This window comes from Platalea leucorodia (assembly GCF_965183815.1).
Source record: "Platalea leucorodia genome assembly, chromosome: 13".
In the NCBI taxonomy this organism is placed as follows: Eukaryota; Metazoa; Chordata; class Aves; order Pelecaniformes; family Threskiornithidae; genus Platalea; species Platalea leucorodia.
The window spans coordinates 562,978-583,870 of record NC_138835.1 but is presented as its reverse complement, the minus strand read 5'-3'; the positions used below and the strand labels follow the sequence as shown (position 1 = coordinate 583,870).

Here is a 20,893-nt window from a genome sequence, read left to right as displayed (position 1 = left end):
TCCTTCCTCCTCCCTGCACACAGCTCACCCCACAGCACTGCCCCGCTGCTAACATGGCCCCCAGGAGGGAGCCAGACAACCCCCAAGAGCTTAGCTCCATCCCCTGCCCACCTTTCAGCAGCATCCTGCGCCCCGTCACTGACGCCCTGCTCCGCAGAGAGCAACTTCTCGTCCGGCATGCCCACCTTCTCCAGAAAGCACAGCGCCGGGTCCGCCCGCATGGCATTGTACCTCTCGTAACCTGCCAGCCACCACGGGCCGTCAAAAAGGAGAAAGACGGCACAAAGCCAGGCCTGAGCCTGATTCACGCAAACCTCCTGCTCTGTGGGACGCAGCTCCCCACCTGGCTCTCACTCTCTGTTGGGGCTGCTGTGAGAGCAATTCTCACCCCCAGAAATTCAGAACGCTTTCCCAAAAGCTGCTAATTGCTCTGCAGCCCTGGGCAGCAGGCAAAGAGAAAGGTCAGCCTTTCCATCCCACCAGGCAGCCCTGCCCGGCAGGCAGCACAGCGCAGCACCTGGAGAGCTGTGCACTGCACCCGCGGCAGGTTGCAGCTGGGAGCAAACAGCTCCATGGCTCCTGGAAGCCGCAGGGCAACTTCATGTCAAGGCTGGGGATGCCAGGAGAGGCTCTGTGCCTTCCTCCTCGCCCTCACATGGCAACTGCACACTACTCCTGGCAACTGGAGGAGTTTGCCATGAGACCGGGCATGGCCACCCTGGGGACCGCAGTGCGCCTGCCCCACCACCCAAAGGAGCTGGCAGCGCCGCAGCTGCCGGCACCTGGGGAGAGCTGCCTTGGCCCTGTGTGGTTACGGTGCATGGCTGCGGCTCTGCCCCCTCTCACTGACGTGACGTTCCCTCCAGGTACCAGAGCTCAGCCCAGGTGCTCCACTTGGGTCCCTCTCACGCACCGGCACCCACCAGACAAGCTCGGTACACACCGTGCTTGAAGACGCCGATGAGCAGGGATTTATCGGCTTCGGCGTTCCACCAGTCCACTGGGATCTCCACGTAGTCAATGTCTGGCAGCAGCACGTCCAGCTCCCTGTGGCAGAAAAGGTATGAATGCCCCTCTCCCAGCCTCACCAGGCACTGGAGCGCACTGGGCACTGCTGGGCAGGGGCGGGGGAAACAGGAGCCATCACTCACTGGCTTGGGGACAGCTAATGAACGCAAGGCTGGCCTGGGGCCCCACCATGGCCTGTCCTGCACGTCTCCCTGGGGTCAGAGAGCTGGAGCCTGGGCTCCACTGCAACCCACTGCCTTCCCCATCCTCTCTCCAGAGATGGGGAGGCTGCACAGCCCCTCTCCCCTCCCACTCAAGCAACACCAGAGGACTGGAGATCCTATCTGATCTGAATGGCATCCCCTGGGGGAAACCACTTCAAACCTACTAGCCCCAAAAGAATAGCATGTCTTGTGGGGGGGGCTGCAACGTCTCCTCTGTACAGACTCGTGCTGATGGAGCTGTGCTGGGGAAGGCAGCAGCCCCTGCTCTAGGAAATTAAGCTCAGCGTATCACACTTCCCCCTGAATCACCGAGAGCTGAGTCTTTGCAGGAAGGTCAGGAGTTGGCAGGCTGCAGGCCAGTGGCATTAACAGAGCCTGTTGGCCCCCTTGTCCTCAGCGCTGGGAAGGCACTGCAGGCCACAGCGATGGGACGTGCTCTGCTCCAAGGCCTGGCCCTGGGAACCAGGCACAGTCTCTGTGGGCTCCCACTTTGGATTAAAGGCCAATTTGTCAGGCAGCACATGGAGACATTTTCCTGCAGGCTGCAGGGTGTCCCCGAGTGTCCTCACCACCCCCCAGGCTGGCGCTGCAGCCTCAGAGCTGCCTCAAGAGGGCTGCCACAGCCACGGTCCCTGCTCAGGCAGAGCTGCTGCCTAAGGATGAAGTATTGCCTGAGCAAGACCTGGGGATGTGACTTGCCCTGAGCCGCGGTGAGCCCAGACGTGGCTGGGCTGGATGGCTGTGGCAGTGCTCGAGTGCTGCTGCCACCTCCCTGGGAAGCATCGCGGGGGTTCACTGTAAGGTCCCTACCTGGCGGGGGTCCCCTCGAAGGCTTTGTCCGCGGCCTCCCCCAGCACTTCAGCCTTCAGATAGTAGAGCATTCGCACTCGCAGCAGAACCCTGTCCCGGGGCAGCAGAGAGGAATGCACGCTAGCACGCTGATGCTCAGATGCCAGCCTAGGGCCTGGCCCAATGGCCCTCACCAGAGCGTTTGCAGGAGGATGCTCCGAGGGTCAGCAAGGCCAGGGAAACCTGCTCAACACCGTGTTTCCCACGTGGGAGGACCCACTTTCTCAAAGCACGATGGGCACCGGCCATGTGGTGTCAGGCCACAGTGCTCAGCCCTGCGATCTGCTGGGGCCCTGCGGCCGGAGGTTTGCTGCTCAGGACACAGCTCCTGTTAGCTGGAGGAGCGTCGGAGAGCGGTCCAGCAGCCAGACCATGGTGATCCGGTGTGGGCTGTGAGACCTTTGCAGCTCCCTCCCACCCTCCCCACGCTAAAGGCCCTCAGCCCACGGTCTCCACGAGCCGGCGTGGGCTCCTGCACTCACTTGTTGCAGTGCTGTTTGAGGTGCTTCTTGTAGCTGTCGTCATGCAGGACGACCTCGGGGTTGCAGGTGGCGAGCCAGTCCGCGTTCTTTATCTCGGGAAGCAGCATCTGGTTCTTCGTTTTCTTCCCCTTCCTGCCTCTGGGCACCGGTGCTGACAAGCCTGTAACAGCAAGTGGCAGCCAGTGAGCACCGTGGGCCAGGCTGGGCACCGCCGCGAGGCATCTCTGGCGCTGCGGTGCCCAGGCAGGGCAGCAGAGCCGGGGAGCGGGAGGAGGCCGTGCAAAGCTCCTGGCTGCAGGTCAGCGAGCCAGGGCGGGGAAGAGCACATGGTAAACGCAGAGCATGGGAGGCTCCGTCTCCAAGAAAAACTTGGGGATCACCGCAGAAACTGAACGGCTGTGAGTTCTCAGTGCAATGCTGAGCCCAAAGGGTAACATGGCCCCTTGATGTATAAAAATATCACACAGAAGCACGGAAGGGACCTTGGTCTCGGGCACGGCTCTTAGAGCCTTCCTTGGACCTACAGCCAGCTCTGAAGTTCACCCTATGGGGACAACACAGTGATCTGGGACAAGAGCTCAAACAAGAGGCTCCCAAATGATTGAAGACCAGAAGACAATCCTGATGATCTGATCTGTAAGGGTTGTTTCCTATTCCGTGCATCAGGAGGAGGGCTCTGTGGGAACCAGATTACTGCAGGGGGTATTTACACTTGTCAAAGATAATGAAGAGAAAAGGAACGCAGTCCCACCTGGCTGACAAAGATAAAATGAGATCTAGTGGCTGGAGCTGAAAATTAAACGCATTTTCAACCTTGAAATAAGACGCGAGTTCACAGCAGAACATGGAAACCACCCCTGGTAGGGTCACTATTGTTTGGAGTCTTCTGAGAGGGGTGAGCTGCCACTTTGGAGGCAGGGTCCTTGCAGATGTCCTCTCCTGCCTCTGTGTGTGAAGGGGAAAGAAGTGCCTCAGCAGTCCCATCCCATCCGTCTGGTCTTGCAACACCAGGGAAGAAGAGAGCATCGCCATGTCCTCAACACCTGCATGAAGTTTGCAGCTCCATGACAGGACAAGGGCTTCAGCCCAGGTGGCTGCTGGAGGCCTGCAGTGGGCACCAGGGCTCCCGGCCCCAGCACTGAGTTGGCCTGACAAACTCCGGGCAAATGTTGCTTCCTCAGCAGCTTGGCCTCTTCCAGGACGGAAGGCAGGACGGGGCTGGATCACAGCAGAGCTCCGAGCTGGGCTGCCCGCATGCTGTGCTCGCTCCTCATAGCCACGCAGGTGCGGGATTGAGAAGGAACAGCCCCTGGCTGCACTAGCAAGGGCTGGAGGCTGCTGTTGCTTTCTGCACATCAGGGAGGCCTGGAGCATGTCTCGCCAGGTCAGCTCTCTGCAAACATGAGTGGTACCTCGGGCTCCTGGGCAAGCCCCAGCAGCGCCCGCCATGTGGCTGCTCCGCACTGGAGGGTTCTGCTCCCCTCCGGCTCCTGAGGTTAGGCTAGATGCTTTCGTTGTTCCTCTGGCCAAGACCACATGGAGGTTTCACAGGTGGGAAAAGCCATTCTGAAGATCTGATGGAGAAGCTCCTGGTTGCTTCCCTCTGCTAAATATCCAATTTTAGTGCTGCTCTTGCACTAAAGCATTCCTGACCCTCCACTGAAACCATGGCTTGTTCGTTACTTGGCATTATCTAAATCAAGCTCACTCCTATCAGCCAATTTTTTTCTTACTCTTGCTCTGCTCCCCACAGGGCTCTCAAGTCCAGTCCCAGCGCCGCTCTGGGCAGGGCTGTGTGGCAAGGGCAGGAGGCAGCACTGCCAGTGGCTCACATTGGAGGTGACCGGAGTAACTTAAAGAAGCCACTGAAGGCCACGTGCTCGGACCTCACGCTGTAAAGCCAGTCAGACATTTCCAGACAGAAGAGGAGGCTGAGGGGAGACCTTAGTGCTCTCTACAACTACCTGAAAAGAGGTTGTAGCGAGGTGGGGGTCGGTCTCTTCTCCTAGTAACAAGTGATAGGACAAGAGGAAACAGCCTCAAGCTGCGCCAGGGGAAGTTTAGGTTAGATATTAGGAAGAACTTCTTCACCGAAAGGGTGGTCAAGCATTGGAACAGGCTGCCCAGGAAAGTGGTTGAGTCTCCATCCCTGGAGTTATTTAAAGAACGGATACACGTGGTGCTTGAGGACATGGTGTAGTGGTGGACTTGGCAGTGATAGGTTAACGGTTGGACTCGATGATCTTAAGGGTCTTTTCCAACCTTAACGATTCTATGATTCTATGATTAAATAGTGACATTGGGTTTCAAGCATCAAGTAACACGCAGCACGCTCTCGGGGCTCAGCAACAGCACCCCTCCAGAACAGCCTTCCCTGTGCTCCACCACCTTGGAACGGGAGCCTCAGGTTTCAGCCTGGCTCCCTGATGCCAAAAGCAGGCTGGAGAGTCCCAGCCTCCTCGCTACTCACCTTGCACCACAGATCACAAGCGCACAACAAGCAGCACATGGCCATGGGGCTCTGACCACCCTGAGGGAGTGCCGTGGCCTCCCCCAGCCGGCCCTCCCAGCCAAACTCACCTGTCCTGAAAGCCGCAGGACGCAGGCACTGTGCTGCTAGGTCAGCGCAGAGTCCTCCGACACAGAACGGGCAGTGACCACGTGTCCCAGGCCACAACCCTTCAGCTGATCCAAGGAGCCAGCACTGGCGCTGTCTTCATATCATTAAAGACAAAAGCCACTGCGGCTGCACGATGCTGTTTGCATGATGGGCTCTATTTGCTGTGCTGCTCCAGCCCCAAGGGACGCCTGCAGAGAGCAGATGCTGCACTGCAGGCAGGGGGGAGATCTGCAGTGCCCCACTGCCCAGGCAGAGTCAGAAACAGCGGGAGAGCAGGGCTGGGGAAGGCTCTGGTGGCCCCTGTCTGAAGCTGAGGATACACTGGAAACCTCCATCCAACAGAATGCAGATGCAATTACAAATTGGACGTGTGGTGTGATACGTGGACCTCACACACACTGGAAAATCAGCGTACGAGTCTTCTGAACAGGAAGGGCACAGCCAAACCTGAGATAAAGGGTCCTGCTAGACAGACTGAGAGAAGGCAGCATCACCTGGGTAGGATTCTGCATTGCAGAGGTCTCAGGACAAACCAACGCTGCACCTCCACCCATCAGGGCAGGCACTGCAGACCAGTGTGTCTGGGACAAGAACCATGGCAAGAGGAGACACAAGCTAGCAACGCAGGGTGAGACGGCTGCACAGACTGCACCGCCAGCTTCCCCGGCGCAGCCGCGAGTGCCACGCTGGGCAGTCTCAGCTGTTGGCATCAGGGCCAGGGCTGCCAACAGGCACAGGCAGGGTTCCTGCACAACGACCCACGCCGTGTCCTGTGATGCCCTGAGGGACAGCCAGGCACGTCTACACTCAGTGGAATAAGCGCCCTCACACCTATCACACCCGGTGTGTTCATATGGTCACCAGCACCCCACAAGCTCACTGCCCGCTGTCTCCCCATGCGGGGGAACCCTGACAGTATTCACAGGCCAGAGAAAACTTAGCAGCACCCACTTGAGAGTGGGACGGCACCTCTGCTCCCACCACAAGGCTCCCTCTGCACCAGCCATGGCACTGGGAGCCAGGAAACAGCCTACCCCACCCAGCCAGCCCCTGCCGCTGGCTCTGAGGGTCAGTGTGGAGGTCAGTCCCATGGCAGCCACTTTCTCTGTGCAGAGAGAGTCCTGCTGCTCAAGCACAACTGCGTGCCAGCTGTTTCAATCAGCTCTGCTTTGACTTCTGTAGCCTCAGTCCCGTAGGCTGGCACAGCGGCGACAGGTACAGGTGCAATGGCAGAGAGAACACGCAATACCTGAGTGATTCTGCAGAGCCTGGTTCTGGCCATCCTTCGTCGGCGTGATGAGGTCCCAGATAAAACTCTTAATCTTCTCATCCCCCTTGTAGTGTTTGACGCAATAGACCAGCAAGGCCCGACAAATCATCTCCATGTCCTTCTCATTCAGGTGCCACTTGAACCGCCCATGGGTCAGGATATCTTTCCAGCGTCCCCAGCTGGAACAGCAGGAACACAGACAGAGTAAACACTCCTGTGCAACTAGAGACCTTGCCAGCACCTCTCTCCAGGAGCTCTCCCAGGGGCACAGCCCTGCCATCTCCCCTGGACAGGGGTGTTCTGCCTCCACGTTACAGGAGCAGAGACGGGGAGAGGTTTGCCCAGGACTGAACAGGGCAGAGGCAGGAGCAGACTCTGAAAGTGCTGACTGCCAGCTCATGCTTTGCCCAACTAACTCTCCTTCCACCCCAAACATTCGCTTAGAGCCCAGGTCCCACCAGGGAGGCCACTGCTGGAAGGAGGGGACAGTGCAAGCAGGACGGACAGAAAGTGGCTGGGGCAGCCAGTGGCCCATGTGCACGCTGGGGCAGCTGGAGGCCGAGGCCGTGCTCTCTGGGAGGGGGTGAGACTCACCCAAATATGAGCAGGTTCTTCTCCACGCGGAAGCACTCGGCCCGCAGGTACCGCCGTGTCTTCTCATTGAAGCGCCGCGAGCGTGTGGGTCGCTCGTCCGAGTCACTGTCCAGCTCAGAGAACTCCATCAGCTCGTCCTCTTCAAAGGAGTTGTAGTGTTTGGTTTGCTTCCGCACCCGGGGCCTGTCGATGACCAGGCTCTCCTGCAAGGGACAGAGAGGAGAACACGCTCAGGTACGGGCAGAAACACCTGCCTTCCATCAGGGCACAGTACGTCCTCTTCTCCACACTGCCACCCTGCTCTGTTCATGCCTCTGGTTCCCGGCTCACCAGCCCTGTGGCTAGCCATCACCTTCCCACTGGGATACCTGCTCCGAATTACCTGCGTGCAGCTCTGCTCGCACACATGAGGCAATTCTTGGCCAGCACAAAATTCAGCCTGAATGACAGCAGGCTGAAAATCAGGCCCTCTGGGTTCAAACTGCTGACAACCAGCAGCTGATTCAGCTCTGAATCATACTCCCGGCCCTCCCAGCACTGCCTGCGCTGAGCGCTGTGCTGGAGGCGGTGTAATTTCTGTGTCGGGGGGGATAGGTGGGCTGGAAGAGGAAAGGTAGCTTCCAAGAAGGTGCAGGAGGGAGCAATATGAAATTAAATAGCATGTACCTGCCTCCTCTCCTTCCCCCCACCCCGTCGAATGAATCCACGTCATCTAAATCTGCCTGGATTTCAAGCACGTGGAACACACACACGCACACACCCTCTCCCATTCTCCCTGCTAGAGCAGTGAGCTCTGCAGAGCTGCGGGGCCTCCCTCTTGCTGCTGTCTAACACCATCTCTATGGCGTTGCTGCCTTAGCTGGAATTTCGGCAGGCCCCGGGGCCGCACTGAAGCCAGCTGCAGTGCCCTGTGCTCGATGGAGGAGCCGGGAGGAGAGGCCCGGGTCACAGCCGAGCCCACGGGCTCAGCAGGGCCAGCAGAGAGATGGGACCCCATCTGCCCACTCCTGCCTCCCGACAGGCAGTCACCAACGCTCCCAGCTCCATCTCAGTGCTCGGCTAGAGAGCTCCTTTCCTGGGCAGAGCAGGCAGGGGCGATCAAGGATGCTGCCCTCGGGAGATGCTCCCCAGAGGTGTGTGCGGAACATCCGGCAGCTCTGCTACCAGGCCAGGAGAAGCCAAGCACTGGCTCACCGGAGCTCCAGCTGCCGCGTTTGCCCACGGTTGCTGCTGGGAAGGAGTCAGTTTGCCCGTGAGGGCAAGAAGCGAGACTCCGTGAGCATCCATTCACACTCCGCAATCCCCTGACCTGGACATGGTGACGGGCCTGCCAGATCCACTTGGCTTTACTCCTTGTTCCCATCCCTGAAGGCAGGACAGCAGGGCTGCAAATGCTGATGGAGGAAGGAGTGGCACAATCCAAACCTGTCCCCACTTGCTCCATCAGTTGCATATGGAAAACATCCAACAGGCAGCACGAGGGAGCATTTGACAGTGTGAGAGCAGGGGGAAGTACCAGAGGAGCTGCCCAGGCCCGGAGCTCCTCTCGCGACACCCCTTTGCCAGGGCCAAACCCAGCTGGCCCGGCTGACCTCGCCTGCACCCTCCTGCTCAGAGATGAGAAGCTGAGCAAGAGGGAGCGTTTGCAGACACCACGCAGGGCTGTGTCCATCCCCTGGCAGCCCCTTCCCCAGCCTGCTCTAACCTAGGACAGAGCTCTGAGACCTAAACCAGACCAAGCACGCACACACAGAGCGATGCTCTGACACACCCAGTGCCAAAGCCACAATATTCAACCTTCCTGCAGCCTGCCTTAATTTGTGAGTGCAAACAAGGCGGGGAAGCAGCACGGCACCTCACAGCCCTCACAGTATTGGTGTGCTCACCAGAAAGAGATATTTCTTCTGCAAAGTGGTGCTGCCTTCCAGCCAGCACCCACCACCTGCTCCAGCCTAGCCAGTACACTGCTCCCACCACAGTGCCACAGCCCAGTGCTTGCTCAGCGAGGGCCTGCAGTTCCAGGGGTGCCCTCATATCCACGAAGCTGGTGAGAGGCTGGGACCTGAGGGTGCCAGTGTGCCTGACACAAGCCTCGACCAGCAGTGTCCCAGGACCGTCATGCCACTGCAGCTCCTGAAAATCCTCCCATGCTGCTGCTGGAATCCACACATTAAACGTTATGAATAAATCACAACAGAGAAGCATGGTTATTACGGTTATTACGGTTATTACCTTGGCATTTAACAGGACCATGTGACCCATGACCGATTCCAGAGACCTGCCTGCTCTGATGTTACCGGCTAACACATATCCCTTCATGAGCCCAGCAGAAGCACACAGCTCCTGCCTGGAGACCACGCCACACGGTGTCAGATCAGTTGTGGGGCACATGGGCCACGAGCTGGATCCTACCTTTTCATTCTTGGCGTCTGTATCGAGCTCTGCTATCTTGGCCCACTTTTGCCAGAAGTTGGGGTCATCTAAGGAAATGTCAGTTCTGTTTCCTGATGCTACAAAGCTGGCCTGGGAGTGAAAGAAGAGGAGTGAGCAGGATGCAATGCACCTTCCAGATGTGCCTTCCCCCATATAGAGATCCCCAACACATCTGTCTGCAGTGCACAGTCTTGCTGCCACGGGGTGTTACACCCCATGCTGACACATGCCAGAGGGCTCTTTGTTTGCTTTAAAGGAGCTACACCCCTCTCTTCTGCAGTCCTGCCTGACCGCTGGAAATGGAGCCTGGGCTGTGCCACCTGCAAGAGGAGGAGGGACAGATGGCCCCGAGTGCCCCTGAGCGTGGCACAGAGCTGGCTCCCAGGCTCTCTCCTGTGGGGATGTCAGGGCCCCATGGCACACAGCTTCCCAGGTCGTCACTTGCGTTTCTGCTCGCCAAAGCACCACACCAAGGCAGCACCAGTGTCCGGAAGGGCAGGGGAAGTGACAGACTGGACCAAATAAGCTCAACCATGGGTACAAGATCAGCCCAGCTCAGGACTGGATCTCACCCAGCCTTTGAACTCATCCATCCTCCCCAAGGAGAGTCCTGACCCTGCCCACAACAGCCCTGGGCAGAGGGTCTAACTCTGGGCACGCCCTGCTGCCACAGCAAGGAGTGCTCAGGCCATCCCAAGAGCAAGCCCTCGACCCCGCACTGCCCCGACTGCGACACAAGAGCAGCTCTGCATCCGTCCACACCGCCAGCCCGGTGACAGAGCACACCCTGGCACTGCCTGGCGCCTGGAGGACAGCCCCTGCCTTCTCACCAGCCTGAGCCGGCTTCAAAAGGAAAGTGGAAGCTGGCAAGCTGAACCCTCCTGGGCAGCCTCACATCACCCTCCCAGGCTGGTGGCCCACTCCTCAATGCTCTGCTGACCACCAGTGAGACAGGAGACCACGCTGCTGCCGTGTCCCAGCAAGGTCTCACGCCTGGGCGCAGCAGGACAGGCAGGAGAGCTTGGCCTCCATGCAGACGTGTCTCAACACACAGGTAAGAGGTCAGCCCACCACTACTGCCCTGCGCACTCCCAGCGTGTCCCCCACCACCCCGGGAGGAGTCCCCCTTCCCTCCCGATGGAGCACAGCACACCTTAGCAAAGGTGGAGCCCTTTCCCTCAGACTGGATCGTGATGGTCTGTGTCCTGCGCTGGAGGATCTGATCGATGTCTTCCTCGCAGAACTTTGATCCTTCGTCCTCCTCATCCATGAGAGCGCCGTAGGCACCCTTCCGCAGCAGGTCCTCCACCTCCATCTTTGAGAGCTGCTGAACCTGTCCAAAACACAGGGGCATCACCAACCTGGCCAGCCGCCCTAGGCACTGCCCAGCAGGAGAAGGCTCTTCCCTCTGCCCCAGGAGGGAGGGCAGAGATGCCTCAAGCCAACCCAGACCTCCCGCTACTACAGCAAAGAGGTCACTTAAAAACGCTGGCTGAGGGACTGTCAGGAATTTCAGTCCATGTCACCCAGACACAGCACCACATGTGTCCCCCAACCCTGTGGCAGTGCAGGGACAGCCTACCAGGCCAAACAGCAGCAATGCGAATGTGTGGGACTGGGCTCTCCCTCCCCAGAAGCCTGCCCAGGTCTCTACTGCAACCTGGCAGTGACTTGCAGGGGAAGGAGGAGAGCTCTCCCGCAGTGCCTCCCACTGACAGCCAACCTACCCCATTGGTGCTGCCCTTGCGGTTGATGTCCTGCAGCACAGCCTTATCCAGGCCCAGCTTCAGGCTGGCCTTGTCAAACATCTCCCGCTCGTAGGAGTTCCTGGTGATGAGGCGATAGACTTTCACCGCCTTGCTCTGCCCGATCCGATGGCAGCGAGCTTGAGCCTGGGAGTGCAGAGGGCACAGCGTCAAGCACAGTGAGCCCAGCAGGATGGGGACCATGTGGCTTGTGGCACCCTGCACCAGCACCCACCACTCACCCACCTGAGCTGCAGCCAGCTCCCCCCATCAGAGCACCGTCATCCAGTGCCTGTGGCTGACCTGGCAGGGGTCTGCCAGCGGGTGCTGGTTCGCGCCAGGTCTGTGCAGTTGTGGAGCAGGAATTGGAGACCCCTGCACCCCTGAGCAAGGACACGGGGCTCAGGTGGGAGCCTTGGCTCTCTGCAGATGGGGAGCACCCAACGCTTCACTCCCTCCAACACCAGCTATGGACAAAGCGTTGCCTGGTCTGTGGCCCACCCCTGCTTTTAGAGCCCCACCATGATCTCCCCCATGACATGTCCCCTCTGCCCTCACTCCTGCCAGCTCTCCCAGCATGGCACCCCACGCCCAGTACAGCTGGGTGCTGCTGCCCTTCCCTCCCCAGCTGACACGAGTGACGGGAGCCATGCTGCAGGACTTTCCAGAAGCCTGTCCCGGCCCGCCCCGTTACCTGGAGGTCATTCTGTGGGTTCCAGTCCGAATCAAAGATGATGCAGGTGTCAGCAGCGGTCAGGTTGATGCCCAGCCCGCCTGCCCGCGTGCACAGGAGAAAGACGAAGCGATCCGAGTCGGGCTTGCAGAAGCGGTCGATGGCAGCTTGGCGCAGGTTCCCGCGCACCCGCCCATCAATGCGCTCGTAGGTGTACCTGCTCCGAGAGGAGAAGAGGTGAGAGGAGGGTCACAGCAGGGCCTGAACTGGCTGCGGCTTACAAACCCCTCCTTGCTCCTTCCCCCGGGCTGCGTGTGGGCACGCAGGCAGCCGGGACTGACTGGCAGGACCTGTGCACAGGTGGAGGCTCAGGCCCCATCAGTCTGTGTGCACTGCGGTTGTTCCCAAAAGTCGTTCCCCTTATGACAGCAAACCCATCACAACCCCACGCATGGATATGGGGCTCATGGGAACCAGGACCTGTTCCCATGAAGGGCCCGTTTCCACTCGGTCACTCCTAAGACTAGCCCTGGGCAACGCAGAATGGACAGGTCAGAGCTGCCCAGCTTTAGGGTCTCTGCACCCACCAGCAGTAGCCTGTAACTCGGATCCTTTGGTATGTGGGCACAGAACGGCCAAATCCCCACCCTGGGCTGTTTCCACTCTGTATCTACAGTGGAGGATGGAGGTGAGGTGCAGGAGCCATCATGAATGCTGAAGCCTGTACTAACCGCCTCTGAATGAGATAGTCTTCCAGGATGTCGAGGCAGCGCACCATCTGGGAGAAGATGAGCACCTTGTGCCCACCGGCAATCAGCTTGGGAAGCAGCTTATCAATGAGCACCAGCTTCCCGGCCGCCTGGATCATCGCCTGCAGCTGGAAGTCTGGCGCCTCCGGGCTGTGTGTTTTACGGAAGTCTTCCAGGATCTTCTCCTCCGCCCCTGCCAGGTGAGAAGGGATGTGAGCGCTTGGCGAGGCTGGCAGTGCAGCTGCCCGCAGCCTCCCATCCAGGGCAACAGCAAGCCACCACGCGAGGAACAGAGCCCACACAGTGGATCAGGTCTAGGGAGGATGGCTAGAGACTTCCAGAAGCCCCTCCACTCCTGTGACACTGCTCCTTCTTCAGGGCTTGCACCAGCTCTTGGCAGAACAAGCCAGGCTGGGATGTTGCAGAGGGTCCTGCGCCAGAACACCCCCAAACATAGCAAGCCTCGCAAGACCCTGAGGTGCCCACCAGCAAGTAGCACTTGCAGGGAGCTGGGCTGCCCGTGAGGGCAACAAGGCAGATCACCGCATCTTGTGCTGGGCCTGGATGCACAACCACACCAGCAGCAGATGGCATGAGGGCCTGAGCTGGCTCCCAAGCTGGGTGAGCTCTGCAGCTAGTGACCAGTAAGTGTTGCAGTGATATCCGCGCCCCCCCCCCCCCCCCCCCCCCCCCCCCCGTGCACAGCCCTCACCATTGATGAGATACGGGTGATTGCAGCACTTCCGCAGCTCCATCATAGTGTTGATGAGGTTGGGCATATTGTGCTGGTTGGCACCCTTGGAGAGGAAGGAGAAGTTCTTCTCCAGGATGGCCCGGTAGTATTTCTTCTGGATATTGGTCAGTTCCACCTCAATGATGGTCTCCTGCTTGGGTGCCAGATTCTTCTCTACGTCATCCTTCAGGCGTCGCAGCATCATGGGCTTCAGGATGGACTGCAGCTTCTTCACCTGCCAGAGCAAGTACAGAGATTTACTGCCCTCCCTGCGTGGCAAGCACACGGTGACAACAGCAGAGGGGTCTGCAACACTAGAGCCTCCCCAGGCTGGAAACCCACTACAAATGACCCTGAAGCAGCTGCTCTGCTGACAGCCAGGACAACTTCAGGGTCTGGCTTCCTTGGGGCAGGCATGCGAGTGACCAGACCTGGGCCACAAACTCCACATGCTTTTGCTGCCGGCAGCCTTGGGTAAATGTCCTGTGCCTGTGCAGGAGAGCTGAGAGCTTTGATAGCAGCTGAGATGATGGTTGCTCCATGTGCCCGTGCCTGCTCCCTCAGAATGACGATCTTTGTGCAATCTCCACTTAAAGCCAGACATTCAAATGGCAGCGAGACAGCCCAGGGAACTGAGCTGCTTTCCGTGACCCACGTTCAAGGGGAACTTTGGAGGATGGCTCCCCAGGGGAACCTGACAAGGGCAACTGACACATGGACTTACTCATCTCCTCACTCCCCCTACGCTCCTGTTGGTCTCGGGGACATACCAGGTGGGAAAGTTGGGTGAGCTGTGCTGCCCAGGCACGCAAGGGGCAGCAGGGAGCTAGGCGGGGAGCAGACCGCTGCCTTGGCACAGGCTAGTCTCCTCTCCCCAGAGCAGCGTTGGGGGCTGTGTCACAACTTTGCTTCTCCCGGCATGAGGAGTCCTATTGACTTCCATGAAGCACATGTCTGAGTGCATGTCTGGCTTGGTGACCATGTGTCCCCGTGGCCTGTGCTAACAGTCACCAGCGTCACTCTTCTAGGTACCTGCTCCTCTGTCTTCAGGTCTCCAAACTCCTCCAGGAAGGCTGTCTCTGAGGGGAACTGCTGCGGCTCCAGGAAATTCAGGAGGCTGAAGAGCTCCTCCACCGAGTTCTGCAGGGGGGTCCCTGTCAGCAGCACCTTGTGCTCCTGGGTATACACAGAAAACAGGTTGAGGGCTCAGACCCACTGGCTGGGTCCACGGGGTCCCAAGAGCTCCTTGTCTTCCAGCCTCAGGAGCACTCTGGGTGGCCTAGGGGCACGCACATTCCCTGAAAGGCTCCCCTGGCCATGGTGCCAGCCCTGACCCAGCCACTGCCACGCAACACTGTCTTGTGGCTCCCAGGACACTCCCCTTGATGTGTCCCAGTCCAGCTCTGTGCAGCAACAACAGCCAAAACCAAGAATCCCACGCTGCCCCCAGGCTTCAGCCCTGCCCTGGCACGAGACCCTCAGGCAGGGCTGTGCACCCGACGGGGAGGCGGAGAGGCCCCAAGCCTCCATGCGCCTGGGGGCAGGATGTCCCTCTTCAGGGCTCGGGCAGAACAAGAGGGAACATGGCCCAGAGCCACATGATACCGAGGGGCATCAGGGACCTGCTGCTAGAGCCAGCGTCAGCAGGGTGCTCCAAAATCAGCAGGGGCACATACGACTGTGTCAAGCGTGCACTGGGAACAAGGAGGAGCTTTTATTAGAGGTTCACCATGTAGGTACCTAACAAAAGGAGACGGGTCCAGACAACCCCCCAAGACCTGGGGGTGTGAGGAGCGGATGACCCCTCACGGAGAATGCACTCCCTTCCATGCGCTGACCCCACGGGCTCTGGCTTCAGGCACCACTGGGTGCTGCCTCCCAGGGCGCACCAGCCTCTGTCCCAGCAGTGTCAGAGACATGGGCACTCACTCGCTGCTCAGGCTAATCCTCCTGCCCAACCTAATGCAGGGAATGTCCCCAAGAGTCACCAGCTATGAAAGAAGGGCAGTTTTAAGGTGGGAGGCTCCCACAGGACTTGTACAAAGGAAGGTGATGGTTACCAAGGGGGTCCAGGAGCAATCCCGCTTTGCCCCAGGCTGCTCACAACCCAGCAGGAACCTGCACAAGACACAAGGTCACAGGGAACTGGATACTAGACTAATAATTTTCAGAGGCCTGGCGCAGCTACAGGTGAATGTGATGGAAGCTGGGTAGGGCTGGGAGATCCAATAGGCCTGATGGCCCTCAGTCCAGCAAACAGCAGTGCTGCCTTCGCCAGGGCTGGAAAGGAGCTGGACACCCACATTAATTTCTCAGAGCAGCTCATTGATCCTTTTTTCAGCATGCACAGTCCTGCACCCCCATCCCTGGCACAGACTGGTCCCATGTTTGCAAAGCAGTAAGAAACCAGCTTGAACATGCAGCCCTGCTCACCGCAGGGTACAAGGCACACCACAGCCAGAGGATGCTGTGCACGGCTGGTCAGCAACTGCCTCCATGTGCTGCAGCAGCCTAAGCTGCGCTGCAAGGCCAGGCTGTGCTCTGCCATGGAGTGCACAGAGATGGGAAGGCATGGAGGGACTTGGCCTGCTGTGGGTTAATACTCCACTTCAGCAAAAAGGAGTTTGTGATGGCTGCAGGGCACCAGTGCCCCATCCATCAAAGGCCCCCCCCGTCACTGGCACCGCTTCAGCGACCTGATGGGTCCTGGATGGTTTTCTCTCTGACAGGGAGCTCTCAGCTCTGGCACTGGGCCTGAGCAGCTGGCAGTGGCATCTGACTGCTAGGCATGGCCATCTCTGGCCCACCCTGCTCTTACATGAACGTGAGCAGGACGTGCTCACCAGGGCCATGAGCTTCAGCCCCTCCAGGAGCTTGCAGTTCCTGTTCTTCAGGCGATGTGCCTCATCAATGACCACGCAGCGCCACTGGATCTTCTTCAGCTCCGGGCAGTCAGCAAGGATCATCTCAAAGGTGGTGATAACCACCTGGAACTTGAAGATCCCAGGGAGAGGGTTACCCTAGGGAGACACAAACCATATGCAGCGCTTGACTCCTGCAGGGCGGCAGGATGCTGTCAGACATCCTGTCAACATATCAGTGTTAGCATCTGGATCCTAGCTGGGATTTCCCCAGATTCATCTCTCTCAAGCAGCGGGCAGGTTCCTGCAAGCCTCCTCCCTGGCCACAGGCTGCATCTCTCCAAACCAGACACCGCTTCAGGGCAGACAAACAGGCCTGGACAAGAACTGTGGCTGGGGCTCTGCTGCATTTTCCCCTTTCTGCATGAGTTGGGCCTGTTCTTCACTCGTACACAGTGCACCCTGAGCCCATGCCAGCAAAATGGTCTTAAAAGATCACCTTTCCCTCTCCAGATGAACCACAAGCTCCACATGCAGGTCAGTGCTTCCTAAGTAAAGGAAGCCAGGGCTGGGGGACGCATCCCAGGAGTGTCGTGTGCGTCAATCACCTGTGTGTCCCTGTACACCATCTCGTACTGCTGGATCATCTGCCGGCTGATCTGGCTGCCGTGGTACACAATGGCATTCATCTCCGTCCAGGTGCGGAACTCCCTCTCCCAGTTGGTGATGGTGGAGAGAGGCGCGATGATGAGGAAGGGGCCATGGATGCCCATCAGGAATATTTCTGAGAGGAAGGTGATTGACTGGATTGTCTTCCCCAGCCCCATCTCGTCCGCCAGGATGCAGTTCTTCCTGCAGAGATGGACGGGGCAGGTGAACGTGGCTCTCAGGGACAGGAACCGCCCTGTCGCCACCTCCTCGATGGGATGTCAGGCACACCACCTCCACCCACACCTCTCTGACCCTGCAGCGTGGAGGGTGGGGAGACATTGGTACAGCCGCCCAAACCAGTTTGGGTAAGCCAGACCATCCAATTTCTTGCAAGACGATGGACTCAAAGTTAGTGTGAAAGATGCTGTCCTTTGGGTGCACACTAGCCAGTGAAAGATGCATCTGATGGCCTGCTGCAGCTGAGAACATGCATATTCCTGCACTCCTGCCACAGGAATGGGTCACCGGTAGCCTGGTCAATACCAAAAATCAGGTGTATCTTAGACCCATAGCTAAGCCCTACTATCTCCAAGACTCATCAGCATTTACCAGAGAGAAACATTTTTAAAGACTCAGTTGCAAAGCTAAAACAAACACAATTTTTCTGGCAGCTGCCTGCCAGCTCCAGCACTGGAAGGTCTCAGTGGCTGCTCCATCAGGACCCTGTTTGCCAACTCTGCTCCCCCAGCTCTGCTGCTCCCGTGACTGCACACCGGGGCCCCACTGCCAGCAGGGCTCCTTGTGGGAGCAGAGGGCTCCAGCCCCTCCTCACCTGTTATACCAGTTAAAGAGCAGCCAGTTCATTCCCTCCAGCTGATACTCCCGCAGCTGGTTGCTGTTCTTATACTCCCGGGACTTCTCCAGTTTCTGCCAGGACTCAGATGCTGGGCGCTCCTAGGAGGAAAGAGCAGGAGCAAGGTCCATGGAGAGGAAGAGGCTAACACTCAGCAAGGCCAGACCCCGCTTCTGGGGCTGTGCATCAGGACAACACTTCACAACAGTCATTGACAGCTGATTCACAGCAAGGTCTTAGCCTCGGGATCCCACCCTCGGATCCTGCTAACTAACCCATCTGGAGGGGAGGATATGGGGCTTGCACTGCAGCAGCAGGGACAAGAAGGTCAGCACTGCTGGACCTTGGCAAGACACAGACAGTCCCTGCCTGCCCAGGGCAGCGAGCTGCCAGCCGGGTACGTTACCTCTGGGTACGTTACCGTGTGCTTGATTTCTGGAGGGATTTGGAGGGCTTCAAACTCTTTAATCTTCCCTGGGTCGACATCCTCCTCCAGCTCCCAGGTGCTCTCCTCGTAGGGCAGTGAGCACCACTTCACCAGGTAGTGAGTCACCTCCTGCAGCACAGAGAGACAGGCTCAGAGACAGCGCAGGGCTCACGGCCGCTCAGCCCCAGCATGTGGGCACAGACCGTGACTGAGAGCGAGTCACAGAGATGACCAGCGGCCCTCCATTTACCCCTGTGCCAAGGGGCCCCCGAGAACAGGGCTCAGGCTGCGCAAGGCTGGGAAGGCCTCGGGGTGCTCCGAGATGACACACGATGCATGTCGTGGGTCTGGGCCTCCTGCCAAGCCTCCCTCCCTCCACAGGTCAAGCAAGCGATGAAGCCACTCACCTCCCCAGTGTCAGGGTCCTTCGTGTGAGCCACCTCCAGAATTCGATCTACCTCCACGTAGTCTGGGTTGAACAAATCCTCATCAGGCTGCGACAGCAAAGAGTAAAAAGAGAGGTAAGTTCAAGGTGATGCCAGGGTTAAACAGATGGCAGGCACGAGTAAACAGCTGCGGGACATCTGTCCCCAGGACGCTGCTAGCTGTGCACAGCACATCAAGTGCCCTGGACACAGGTACACGACATCTGTCTCTGGGCAGGGAGGATGCATGAGCCCTGCAGAAGGCAAAGCTCTTGCTATAGAGCAGCCGCAGGCTCCATGCTGCCCTTGCTGGGAGGCAGGAAAGTCCTCTCCAGCCCATCTGGCCCCAAGGTACGAAGCCCTGAGCTGTATGCTCCAGCTTACATGCAGCATCCAGAGCTGTGACTGCCACAGCACAGAGCCACACACAGCACCCGATGAACTCCGCTCCTCTGCAAGGGATCACACCTTGTTCTCTGTCTCTTCCTCTCCCTCTCCCCACCCTCAGCTCAGCAGTCACCAGCAGCAACCACTCATGAGGCAAGGGCTCATCCTCCTGCCAGGAACACCTGGGGAGGAGTGGGCTTTAGACAAGCAGTGGTCCTTGGAGACACACATTGTCTAGGGCTTGGGAAGGAGAAAAAACAGGCTTCTATGTTCACAGCTCCCCAAGCCCCAGTTAGTCACAGGAAAGAGCATTTGCTCCTTCCTAAATTGTTAGTGGTACAGTGCGTTCCAACACATGCTTTTTCTTTGCATCCTGGGAAAGACCTCAAAGAGAATCGGGAGTGAGAAATTTGACACACACCCCCAGCTTTCCAACTACATCCATGGAGAAATTTTCATAGCCTACTGGCCTGATTTACACTTGTAAGGGGCAGTTTGAGGAGATCCAACAACTATCTCTGGAGCAGCAAGATAAATTATAGAACACCTTTCATATTAAACAAGATTAATCTGCTTATAGAGCAGAGCAGGCAGGAGCCGCCCTAAGCCCAAGTATTTATAGCTCCCTCTCTCCCATAGCATCTCTGCTCCACCGTGAAAGCACCTCCAGCACTGCACGCTGCCCTCCCCCTCACTGAGCAATGCTTCCAGGGTTGGCACTGCCTGGCAAGTGACATTCGTCACCCTGCCCATACCTCTGCCAGTGACACCACGGGTGTTCAGGGCACTGTCATGGCTCCTCGGCTCCAGCATTCCCACCTGCTCACCCTCTTGTGCTGTGCCCCGGTTCAAACCAGCCTGGAAGCTCGAGAGGAATGCTGCTGCCTGGGCATGGCCACGGTGTCAGTGAGGGGGCACAGGCAGGGCTCTGGGCAGCACCCCGGGATCACTGAGCTATGGCAGAGCTCAGGCAGGGCAGGCACAGCTGCACAGTGAGCCCTGCCTGCCCGCCCACTCCCAGCCCTGAATTTTGGCCCTGGAGCTGGTCTCGCCTGGGCAGGGAGGTGCCAGAGGCAGTGCTCAGCTCTTGGCCTGCTCAGCCACCACACCAGGCCCAGGTGTGCCGGGGTTGGGTACAGCTGCTTGCCATGCTCAGCTCTCACCTCTGTGAAAATATGCTTCATCTGAGCCTGCTTGTTCCGGAAGCGCTTTATCTTCTGGGAGATCCTGGGGTCCTTCTCCAGCTCCTCCAGAGTGGCCCACTTACAGTGGAGGTAGGAGCTGCAGAGGAAAAAGAAACCCAACAAAATGTGACCAAAGCAGCCTTTGGGCCCGATCCCATCCGCCATGCAGACCAGCAGGGATCTCCCAGCGGCCCAGAGAACACCCAGCCTACACCTCGCCATGTGAAACCCCAAACTGGAGGAAGCCGTGGGCCGGGTCCAGGTCAAGACTGAGCACTGCGGCTACAGTAGCCTTCCTGCTTCCCGCCGCCAGAGCTGGCTCGGGAGGACAGGGGCAGTGAGACAGGGATGCTGGGGCTGCAGCTGGGGATGGGATGGGATGGGATGGAGGTGGGCACACAGCCTTCGCTCCTGCATGCACAGGGCCCACTGCCACGGCACAGATCACCAGAACGCCGCACGTACAAGTTCCTGTACTTGACATAGAACTCCTCCATCTCAAACGCCAGGCCTCCGGGATGAGCCTGAAACCAAGGGAAGGAGAGTTAGCAACAGTCAGAGCCTGTGCAGAAACTGGAGGCCATCCTCTGTGGCCTGGGCACGGACAGGCGTCCCCTGCCCGGCCACAGGCTCCAGGCAGGCTGAGCCCCACAGACAGCCAGGATGGCCAGGCATTCAGCGTGCTGCCTGCCCCAGAGGCTCAGTGGCCCTGGGGAATGTGGTGT

General features: G+C 58.6%; 1 protein-coding gene across 9 annotated transcripts in view; it reads right to left on the bottom strand.

The window, feature by feature from the left end:
* Nucleotides 1–20,893, bottom strand: part of CHD6 (chromodomain helicase DNA binding protein 6) — an 84,567-nt gene that overhangs the window by 17,265 nt on the left and 46,409 nt on the right. For 5 of the 9 annotated variants that reach the window (XM_082325952.1, XM_082325956.1, XM_082325953.1 and 2 more), the window contains 20 exons: nt 20,634–20,692; nt 20,148–20,265; nt 18,580–18,666; nt 18,152–18,301; nt 17,725–17,846; nt 16,850–17,093; nt 16,224–16,400; nt 14,413–14,556; nt 13,360–13,615; nt 12,630–12,840; nt 11,920–12,115; nt 11,208–11,372; nt 10,634–10,813; nt 9,460–9,570; nt 7,048–7,250; nt 6,433–6,632; nt 2,564–2,723; nt 2,043–2,132; nt 944–1,047; nt 112–241 (listed from right to left, as the gene is read on the bottom strand). In XM_082325952.1, the coding sequence (XP_082182078.1) occupies nt 112–241; nt 944–1,047; nt 2,043–2,132; nt 2,564–2,723; nt 6,433–6,632; nt 7,048–7,250; nt 9,460–9,570; nt 10,634–10,813; nt 11,208–11,372; nt 11,920–12,115; nt 12,630–12,840; nt 13,360–13,615; nt 14,413–14,556; nt 16,224–16,400; nt 16,850–17,093; nt 17,725–17,846; nt 18,152–18,301; nt 18,580–18,666; nt 20,148–20,265; nt 20,634–20,692 (3,107 nt within the window). The remainder of the gene's footprint in view (nt 1–111; nt 242–943; nt 1,048–2,042; nt 2,133–2,563; nt 2,724–6,432; nt 6,633–7,047; nt 7,251–9,459; nt 9,571–10,633; nt 10,814–11,207; nt 11,373–11,919; nt 12,116–12,629; nt 12,841–13,359; nt 13,616–14,412; nt 14,557–16,223; nt 16,401–16,849; nt 17,094–17,724; nt 17,847–18,151; nt 18,302–18,579; nt 18,667–20,147; nt 20,266–20,633; nt 20,693–20,893) is intronic. The other 4 variants (XM_082325954.1, XM_082325960.1, XM_082325959.1 and 1 more) reach the window with 2 other exon arrangements.